The following is an 11,123-nucleotide window of genomic DNA, read 5'->3' as shown; positions in this document are numbered from 1 at the left end:
TCTTCCTTAGTTAAATGCGCTTTCCGAGATATAGAACCGTTATCTCGAAAAAATGACTTGTCTTGTACTTCTTCCACCATCAAGATCCAAAATCCACATTTGGCCGCATCAAATAAAAGTTATATTTATCAAAGTTTGCACTACAAGAAAGAGTCACGAATGTAAAACTTTTAAATGCGACAAACCCGCAAACCCTTTTTGCTACTTTGAGAAGTAGTTCTTGATCTTCCAAATTAGAATAATGAGTAAAAACTTTTCTAAACTCAAAGCTAACACATTAATTTCTAAAATGTATAAATTTGCCTAGTCAATGTTTAGTATAAACAAGGATTTAAAAGAGAACCCAACATAAATAAAGTTGGGATGGGAAAAAAATACTTTTTGATTATCATATCAAAAATAGCCTTGATAACCGGGTTTATATTTATACTCTTGTAAAACTCTCTATTTTCGCTAAGTAGGCTAAAATTTCAGGGATAACATTGTTTAGAAAAAGAAAGAGTTGCATTATAAAAAATTTCTAAGAGTTCAACACATTCTTTAACATCTTCCCAATGAGTAAAATTTAACCAATCATCACTATTAATATTATATTTGTTGTGAAAGAATCCTATACCAATATATAATTTTTTCTAAATGTTTTTAAAATCTTGGTTTCATTAGCATTACAAAAAAGAAACGCAACCGCATCTCTAACTTTTTATAGAATCGTCAAAACACAGTATCTTTAACTTAAATAATTCATCACATGAAAAATATTTTTTTTTAATTCTCTTTTTAAAAGACCAATGTTTCTATTATTAGAAGCATTATCTAAAGCAATACAAAGTGTTTTTCTATAAATATTAAAAAATCTCATAATAGTAGACATTGAATCCGCTAAATTTTTTCCATCGTGACGACCTTTTCCTTCCTCATATAAAAAAGCTATAATTCTTTTTTTGCATAACATCATCAATCTAATGACATGTAATAGCAAAAAAATCTAACTTGTTAAGACTAAGACCCAAATTAAGAGAAACATTACAATTTAAAGAATTAAATAAAAAAAAAATCTATATTTTTTATACAAATACATAACATCCGTACAAGTACTCTTTTTTATAAATGTAAGTAACAAACCCCAAACAAGGAAAAGAAAATGGTAAACAATCATAAGCTACCATTTTAGCATTTCCACACTTTTTTTCTTGTCATACTTAAAAATTTTACTATCGTCACCATTGTGACTTGTGTTTCTTTCTCATATGACCATTTAGTGTACCCGTTCCATCATCCTTACCATCTTCCTTGCCTAAAAGCAAAAACTTGTCCACATAGGGTACATTTAACTGTTTGGCTTTCCCTATCCTTAGTCATAAATTTTTAAATTTTAGCGGTTGGCTTACGAGTTCTAGGCGGTTTGTCTTGTGTATATAATTGCATCTCAAAATTTTCTCTATCATCATTATCATCATCATCATCAATTTCATACTAAATGTTGTTGAACTTAGTGAATTATTTCCACCAACATCAATACCTAAATTAGGTGTTTTCCATAAATGTTTATCTCATTAAGCCCACCCCTAACAAGACCACTACCAAATTTCAAATCTCTTTGCCATTATTAAATAGAATTAATTTAAATCACAAGAAAATAAATTGCAATAAATTAAATTACTAGAATTAAATTGCGTAAATTAAATTGAAAAATAAAGATAGAGTTGGAACTTACAAAGATTAATTTCCAACAAAGTGAAGGCTCATATTAAATCCACAAATCATAAATCACTAACTCCAACTTATAATTGCACTAATAATTGAAACTATAATAAGACATAATATTTATTTGAGAGAAATTTAAAGTGCTAATTGTTGCAAAGTAACTATAATTGTAGATTTGAGAAAAGAGAAGAGTGAATTAATAAAAATGAAGAAGGGTATATATGAAAAAAGTGTAAAAAAAGTTTGGGGGGGTATACAGTGCATGACAACAAGAAATAGTTCATTTAAAAAAAAATTAATTTCAATGCATATCATATAGTCATTATAAAAAATGTGGCAGACAGCAAGAAACCGAACCGGTTGACGAGTTTATCTTTAATGAAGAAATAGAGAACGGACAGAACAAAAGTTAGCTTATGACTAAAAGCGTTGATTATCTATAAATGATCATGATCAAAATGTCAACAACGAGATAAGGTTACGAAAAAAAATCAAATCCAAAATCTATCTAAATTCAAGTATAGTGTAAGAATTTTATAAGCTACATTCTTGATCTATTTTGACCATCACAGCTATCACGTTACCTATTAGTTAGTCAAATGTTTTTAACCTTTAACGGTTTCTCTTCTTTTTGGTCCATGGACTTCTTGTCAACTTCTATAATGGGGACAGCTCAAAGCTTAGGCCTTGTCGTATACCTTTCCAAACATCCAGTATATAATTTTTAAATGTTTTTATTTGGTTTCAATGAGAAATATCTTTTTATCAAAAAAAACAGTAAACTAATAATTCATCCGTTTTATTTTATGTAAATATGTTATATTGAGCAAAAAATCTAAGAAAATAAAAAAAGTAAAAATCTTTAAGAAACTTGTTGTCTGGAGAAAAGTCATAACATGTGTCTGTCGTATAAATGTATTTCATTAAAGATAAATAAAGAAATTATATTTTCAAACATAAAAGTATCGCTCTTTTTTAAATAGGGTAAAAAAAGACACCGTCTCAAACTTTTCGACCTAACCATTGTGACTTGTGATCTCGACTTCATGCATGAAAGTTCTAATTTCAATATTTTTATCTCAAACTCTATATATGTATTAAGAGATCTACTAAATTTCGAACTTAGTATGTGATCAGTGAATTTAATAACAAATTGAATCCGCCTGTCGTGATAACATTTGAATAGGACAACTTCAAAGAAAAACTTCATATTAAGCCTCAAATCATACGCCTAACTACACTACACATATTGAGTTGGCAATACAATTTTATAATTACTAGTACTATGTGATTTAAAAAAAAAGTATACAGTGCATGACAACAAGAAATAGTTCATTCAATGCATATCATATAGTATTATAAAAAATGTGGCAGACAGCAAGAAGAGTGTCGACAATATAATATTTCAAGAGCCTGACCTTTTAACAAACAGCGAATCCAAGGATATTATTTTGTCATGCCCCTCTTTGTAATTTTCTTTGTCATGCCCCTCTTTGTAATTTTCTTTCTTTGGACACAAGCGGATCCGGGATTTCAAGTTTATAGGTCGAAATTTTAATCTTTTCGAGTTCAAAATTGATAATTTATATGTATCAATTTACAAATGTCACATTTTGGACAATGACGAAGCCCGTCAACTTGGTGCCCGTCTTTGGATTTCTCAAGAGCTTTGAACAATGACGAAGCGAAAATTTAATTAAAGGGAATCAAAATATAGAGAACGAAATACGGTATAATTTACATAAAAATACCTATATATATATATAGTATAATTTTCTAACGAAGAGATGTCAATATTAACCTCTTGAATAAGGGTGGCTCCGCCACTTCTCGGATAGGTAGGAAAAAAAAAAGGATAGAATGGAAGTAGCACAAGAAATAAAGACACATTGAATTTAACTAAGTAGATTTATCATATATGGACGGTTGGATAATCAAATAGGCATATACTTAACCAGCAGATTATGTATTAATCATAACAAGAGGGGTTCTGCGTTTATTAATTACTTTCCATTTGAATTACAAAAAGCATTTCGATACACTAAAAAATTCTATATCATGGAAGAGGTCCGAAGAGAATTACATTTCTCGAATTCAACACCTCAAATTTACAACATACACTATATCTAACAACTTCAATAAAACATTTGAACAATTTACAGATGCTGATCAACCCAAGATACCCCAAAAAAGAAAGAATATTACAAAGTTGAATGTAATATTCAACCAAATACAAACTATTTTCTTCCCTCCACTCCAAAATTTAGCTCAAATGCTTTGATCATATGCAGCAGTTGTGAACGTCGAGTTACCTTGTGAAGAACTCGTGGATGGCAAAGTTGTTGTATTGTCCGTAGATAACACATAATCATATACTGCGTTAATGTGTTCAGGACGATCTTTAGGGACGTTTTTAATCTTGAGATCCATGAAATCAGAGATCAAGCCTGGTTTTGTTATCTTATTGTCATCAACCTCCATCTCACCGGTTAACATCTTGAGAATAGTCGACATGGATGGCCGAAGCTTTAAGGCATCTTGAGTGCAGAGGAGCCCGATTTTCAAGAACTTGCAGGCCTGTTCAGCATCAAAATGCCCATCTAGTGATGTGTCTACTAACAAAACCAGCTCCTTTCTTTCAAAAAGCTGCCATGTCTGTAAAACACGCGAGAAATAATTAACAATGGCTGTCGGAATATTCATTTAAAGAGTGGGTTCACAGACACAAATGGAAAGAGAGAAAAAAGAAAATGATGTTCTCTTTTATGGTGAAGCACTGAATGTTTCCACACAAACAACTCTCGCTAGGGGTTTAAAAAGCTCGCAGGCAGAGGCGGACCCAGGATTTGAGGGGGGTTGGGGGGGGGGGGGGGGGTGTCACGCGACACCGCTTTGTCGGAAAATTTTATTAAACACACATAAAACCGATGTACTAACGAATAAATATGAATTAAACAACACAAAATTAACATAGTTCATTGTGTGGTTTGATGATCATGAACCGCGCTTTACATACTGAGGTTGTCAGTCAAAACTCACTAGCTACGCGATTATATGCATTTTTTGAATTTATTTTTGGGAAAATGAAAGAATGCACAAACGAAAATTCGAACACAGGTCAAAACACTCAAGCAAAGAGCTTAAGCAGCGTATTGGACCAGTGCCCCCAATCAATTTTTGTGTTTTAGGGTGCCTAAGGCGATATATGATCCTTTCTCAATGTATATACACATGCATATATAGAATTTCCAAAGTTAACGGGGTGGGGTCCGGTGACCCTCAACCTTCCATGTGGGTCCGCCTCCGCAAGCAGGGGATTAGCCACATGGAATTTCCATATTCCATTGAGAATTTCATTTGCTTGATATCTCAAGTACATGATGACTTCCGAAAATTATTTTAAAGATTATGAACCGATAAATCAGCAACCATTGATTTCATTACCCCTGATTTTAATTTAACACATGCAGCAATGATGCAATAGTAAGATGAATATATGGAGGGAGAAGTTGTACCCTTTCAGTATTTATATTGTGCTTCAATAGGTAATTCTGTGCTAAGTTGATCTTTCAGTGATGATTTCCATTGTCGCATGGTCTTCAAAAAGATTAGTTTTAAAGCTTGTAAATTTCATGATTCAGTTAGTATCAAGTTTCAGTTTTTGCTTGTGTTCTCGTCATATGCAGCAATCATGCAGTTCTTAAAATGAATGTTATGGTTTGAAAACTCATACCCTTTCAAGGAGATATTGTTCTTCAACAGGTAAACGTGAGTTTGTGTTGCATCTTCCAGTCACGATTTCTATCAGAAGAACACCATAACTGTAAACATCTGATTTGCGTGTTGCCTGGCCTCTAATTGCATACTCTGGTGCCAAATAACCACTGGATAAAAGACGTGAATTTGAGTGCACGATACTAAATACTCAATTAGAAGCTAATATACCAAGCAACAGCATTTGATTATATCGAACAGCAAGTAATTTGATATGACTTTTTAAATGGCCAGTTATATTTTATGCGGTCATAGTATTCCTTGGCTGATTTACATATAAGAATTGGGTCAACTATATAATGGTGAAACATATAAGTACTTGCATAACTCAAATCAACAAGTCACGTAGGAAATAGATCCAACCAAGATGATTTTGCCAGTATCACCTAAAATAATTTACTATTCCATGAAGCAGACAAGAACATATCAAAGGTGCAAGCATCAAGTTATAAGAGGAATATCGATTTCTATTAGGAGTTATCTGAGACATGAAAAAGTACACTATTCAGTGCCTCTATTTACATCAGCTTCGATCTAAAAGAATCTACTAATAACATGCTTTTTCTTTTGTCTAACATGCTTTTGGATATGAATTCTCAAGATTTTTTTAATTTTTTTTGTTTGAAAACTCTCAAGATGGAAATTGGGAACAGCATGACAAGAAGAGACATCAGCAGAGTTTGCAGATAGCATTCTTACATGGTTCCTGCGACGCGTGTACTAACATGAGTGGCGTTGGGGGGAATGAGCTTTGCCAGGCCAAAATCTGAAATCTTGGGTGTCAAGTCCTTGTCAAGGAGAATATTACTCGCTTTGATATCACGGTGAATTATATGTGGCTTCACTTGTTCATGGAGATAAGCTAGCCCCTTTGCAACTCCAATGCAAATTTTAGTCCGTGTTCGCCAACTGAACTGGATACTACTGTGTCCTCCACCTGTACGCAAAATATCCAGAAGTATTAGATTTGAGTGTTTAAAGATAGAACTAGCATGAACTACAACATTTATATAACGGGATTGGAGGATAATGTTTGGTTATTGCAATAACATAACCAAATGATATAGCTTAACCACTTTTACTGTCCGTCTAAAACACTCAGGGTGACTTCTAAAAGTAGTGTTGAAAGATCCAGAAAAATAGAATTACCGAGAAGGGTTTGAGCAAGGCTGTTATTTTCAAGATAGTTGTAGATCAATATCCTGTGATCGTCTTCTATACAACAGCCATAGAGTTTGACTAAATTTTCATGTTCAACGTCTGATATCACTTTAATTTCTGTCAAGAACTCCCTAACACCCTGCTTTGATTCACTTGAAAGAACCTTTATAGCAGCCATCTTTCCACTTTTTAGCCTTCCCTGCTCATCATAAAAAAGCCATAAGACTTCTTTAAAGACATAGTATTTGAACCACCAATTAATAACAAGGTAGAAGGAAAACAGTTGTCATTACCTTAACTACAATCAGCCCAGTTTTCCCAGATTTAAAAAGACAAATATTAATTAATTAACCGGGCTGGTGCACCGGTGGGCCAGCAGCTCGGCCAACCTCAAAAACCGACCCCCCCCCCCACCCACAACCAGCCCCTCCCGTTCCAACACCGGGCGTGGTGATGCCGGTTTTTTACTGGCCCGGGCTCCGCCAGACCCGACCCAATTGACAGGTTTAATTTGAACCACCAACAACAACAACAACATACCCAGTAGGTTCCCACAATGTGGGGTCTGGGGAGGGTAGAGTGTACGCAGACCTTAGCCCCACCTTGAAAGGTGGGGAGGCTGTTTACGAAAGGCCCTCGGCTCAAGAGAGGTTTAATTTGAACCACCAATTCATAAAAAGGTAGAAGGAAAACAGCTGTCCGTACCTTATAAACAGAACCAAATCCACCTTCTCCAATTTTATTGACCGGACTAAAATCATCTGTGGCAATTCTTAACTGCTTATAGGAGAAAAGAGTGACATTCTTGACGCCAGAGAGCTCTGTTTGTGAATTAAATTATTAGAATCTTCTCGACATACAGAACAAAATTATATGTGGTATACAAAAAGATAAAAGACAGTTTAATGGCACATAAATGGCGAACTTTTAGTGCTTACCACCATCAAATTCGGATGCATGCCTAGTTGATGGCTGACTTTTTCTACAGAATAAAGGAAAGCAAGTCATAACTTTAGGATGCAACAATGACCTTCTGTCTATGATATCAATTCAAAAGCTGCTTCAGGTGAAACCAAAACCAAAATCAGAGCCTGCAAAATTAAAGAAAGTCTCACTTTAACTGGTCTATTGGCAAATCATAGTTTGTCAAATGTACTACTCATATATAAAAGGATGAGAAAAGGTAAATCTGTAGAAATTAAGTCCAAACTGCTAATTGAAGTTAAGTGATTTATGCTCAGATTCACTATTGTTTTGTTAACTTGCACTTAAAGGTAAATCTTCAAAACAAACTATAGCGAGATGCTCATTCAGGACAATGGATGCATGTTTATGCCAGACCATCCTCAATCTCTTTCCTCTAAAGCTACAATTTACTTTCTTCTTTCACCTTCTTTATTGATCCAAGCAAAAGGATTTCAACTTGGTTTATCAACTTGACGGGGCATGGAATGTTAAAGACACGGACTTTTAGGCTAACTCAATCCGAAAAGCTAGCTCGTGAGGCAAGGATTTCCCGAGACCATATAGGGGGACCAATTTTACCCTATCTACAACGAGATTAACACTATAAAGTTGAGAAAAACATAAAACAAAAGAGCATATACAACCAAAAGAGCACATATAAATTCATGGTTTATCTAATTGAGCAGAATCAATTCAGTATCCACTTTCAAGGCTCACAAAGGGTATTCTTAGCTCAATATTTTCTTCAAAATCAACCCCAACAAAATCCAGAAAACAAAAACTGGAAAAAGAAGAAGTAAACATTAGCAGCCCATATTACAACTATGAAGTCAAAAAATTAAAGGGATTTTCAAAAGATTGAAACTTTGAGAAAAACCAACTCATTTAAACTTGGATTCTTGATCTCAAAGTGACATCATCAAGTAGGCCATTTGTTGTAGCTTCTATATAAAGATGGGTAATCAAGAACAAAAAAAAGACCCTGCAAAGAGCAAATAATTAAGAAGCTAAAAAGATAGAACTCAAATCAGAAGTACCTCAAAAATAGCAGAAACAAAAGCAGGTGAAATTGCCATTTACAACTATGAAGTCCAATATTTAAAGGGATTTTCCAAAAAAAGATTGAAACTTTGAGAAAACAAACTTATTTAAACATCAATTCTTTATCTCAAAGTGATATCAAGTAGCCCATATATTGCAGGTTCTATATAAAGACACAAGGGAATCAAGAACACAGAAGAACATTAAAAAAACAGCAAAGATCAAATAATTAAGAAGCAAAAAAAAGGATAGAACCCAAATCAAGAGCACCTCAAAATTAGCAGATACAAAAGCAGGTGAAATTGCCATTTACAGTTATGATTAGGAAGTCCAATATTTAAAGGGATTTTCAAAAAAAGATTGAAACTTTGAGAAAAACCAACTTATTTAAGCATCAAATCTTTATCTTTAAGTGACATCAAGTAGCCCATAAAGACAAGGGAATCAAGAATACACAAGAACAAATAAAAAAATTATTAAGAAGCAAAAAAAAAAAAAAAAAAGATAGAACCCAAATCAAAAGTACCTCAAAATAGCAGAAACAAAAGCATGTGAAATTGCTATTCTGGGGGGGCAATTTTTTTTTTTTTTTTTTTTTTTTTTGCTGGCTCAATATCACAAAGATGTGAAATGGTATGGATCCCCAAGTAGGCAGTCTTGATAGTCTTATGGAAGTCTTTGAAGGACAAAATTCAATGTTCACATTAATAATAATAATTGCAGACACGCTATGCAAAAAAAAACAGTACAAGAAATTGAAGAAGACAGGACTTTGTTTTGGTCATTCTTCCATTATATGAGGCTGCGACGAAAGTGAATTAAACAAAGACGTAATCTTGGCGCTTAAAAGTCAAAGTAATAAGTGGACCCTTGGTTAAAATCAAAGTTTTATGTTGCATTTATTTATTTATTTACCACTAGGCCCTACTGTATTATTTGATATAAACATTAAATGTCAATAAATTTTTACTATCAATGAGGGTAGATAGATCTAGTTTGTAATTTATGAATTTACGTAAACGCAATAGCTTTACACTTATGGTGCGTTCATTTTAGGAGATTCTGTATTTTTACTAAACTTGCATTTTTTGGCCAGTTTAAACTTTGGACCTTGTTTAAGAAAATGCTCTGGTGAAGATGTGGCGTGTCATTTGCTAATCAAAGTAGGAGTAAATGATGTGATAGTGGCCGGAGCTCGAGCTCCTGTGTCACGAGCTCGCCGGCAATGATGGCTATGGAGCAAGCAACAGTGAGGGAGAGGAGATGGGATCGCGGGTCGGGTTATAAGAGACGGATTGGATATAAACATTAAATGCGAATAAATTTTTATCAATGAGGGTAGATAGATCTAGTTTGTAATTTATGGATTTACGTAAACTCAAATAGATTTTTTCTATACTGCATATATATTAAAAATTTACTACATATTTATAAATATTTGATTATGAACTCAATTATTATTATAAGTATTCTTTTATTTTTAACTAGAGGTTTAAGGTTCGAGCATTGGGTATGAAGTTGTCTTAGTTAGAAACATTTTATCGGCAATGTGAGACCAGGAATCCAAATTCTTACCAAGCATCGATGGTAAACCAGAGAAGTCATTTTAAAACCCATAAACTTAACATTTGAATCCGTTTTTCACACAAGGTGGATTAGTTGGTTGGTAGGAATAGCGTTTACTGATCACTTTTTGCCCATATTTTACAAAATAATCTTTATTATAGAATCTCAAATTTCACTTTATAATAACATCCTGGAAATTCACCTGGAAATTTGAGGGATATTTTTTAATTTTAAAAATGGAGAGTGGCTATTTGTGAAATTTATCAGATTAGTCGCCATCAAGTTGCGCATCCGTCGGTAGCTGTTAACGTGGCACTGCCTGATATTATAAGGCCCCAACGGGTGTCTGGGACCATGAAACACACCTAACGTGACCTAACTTAAAACTGTTTCTAAAAAAAGGTAAAAGAAATCTCAGAAATGCTTTTGGAAAAACTAAAATAGTTTTTTTTTTTTAAAATATCATTATAGATAAGTTTCTGCAATAACTAAAAAAAGGTGGACAATTTTTCAGTAAAAGTTTTTCAGCCAAATCTGAAAAAAGCTGTAATCATCATTTCACAATTGAACTTAAGAATCGACCAAAAACAAATTTTCAATAATCACTAATTAAGAAGTGAAATGGTATGGATCCCAAATCAAAAGAGAGAACTCAAATCAATGAGCGTAGATAGATCCAGTTTGTAATTTACGAATTTACGAAAACTCAATAGCTTTTGTGCAGTAATGCGAATATATATATTACAATATTTATTAATTTATTTTTTATTTCTATTATTTTTAACATTGTTTTAAACTTTTTAATTATTTTATTTTTAAAATGTATTTTCTCTTTTTATATTATAAAAACCTCAAAAATTATGTAAACTATCAAAACATTCTCAATTTTTTTATTATACATTTTCATAACC

At 33.1% G+C, this 11,123-nt stretch overlaps 1 protein-coding gene across 2 annotated transcripts; it reads right to left on the bottom strand.

Moving 5' to 3' along the window:
- Positions 1-3,680: 3,680 nt before the first annotated feature.
- LOC132035885 (cold-responsive protein kinase 1) lies at positions 3,681-9,453 on the bottom strand. Of its 2 annotated transcripts, none has more exons than XM_059426035.1 (7): positions 9,173-9,453; positions 7,578-7,730; positions 7,345-7,460; positions 6,628-6,838; positions 6,178-6,415; positions 5,438-5,588; positions 3,681-4,359 (listed from the first exon to the last, which is right to left on the bottom strand). In XM_059426035.1, exons 2-7 carry the CDS (start codon positions 7,645-7,647, stop codon positions 3,973-3,975), a joined length of 1,173 nt encoding a protein of 390 aa, XP_059282018.1. In that variant the 5' UTR covers positions 7,648-7,730; positions 9,173-9,453; the 3' UTR covers positions 3,681-3,972. The 2 variants fall into 2 exon arrangements, with proteins under 2 accessions (XP_059282018.1, XP_059282019.1); XM_059426036.1 differs by lacking the exon at positions 9,173-9,453 and adding an exon at positions 8,643-8,915.
- Between the last annotated feature and the right edge of the window lie 1,670 nt (positions 9,454-11,123).

This window comes from Lycium ferocissimum, chromosome 11, assembly GCF_029784015.1.
Source record: "Lycium ferocissimum isolate CSIRO_LF1 chromosome 11, AGI_CSIRO_Lferr_CH_V1, whole genome shotgun sequence".
Taxonomy (NCBI): Eukaryota; Viridiplantae; Streptophyta; class Magnoliopsida; order Solanales; family Solanaceae; genus Lycium; species Lycium ferocissimum.
The sequence above is the reverse complement of the archived record's forward strand: the minus strand, read 5'-3'. Positions and strand labels throughout refer to the sequence as shown.

Coding starts and splice junctions, on each gene's coding strand:
- LOC132035885 (XM_059426035.1), bottom strand. CDS start 7,647: ATGACTTGCTTTCCTTTATTCTGTAGAAAAAGTCAGCCATCAACTAGG. Junction 6,416..6,627: donor CCTTGCTCAAACCCTTCTCG/GTAATTCTATTT, acceptor TTTTGCGTACAG/GTGGAGGACACAGTAGTATC. Junction 4,360..5,437: donor AACAATATCTCCTTGAAAGG/GTATGAGTTTTC, acceptor CGTGTTTTACAG/ACATGGCAGCTTTTTGAAAG.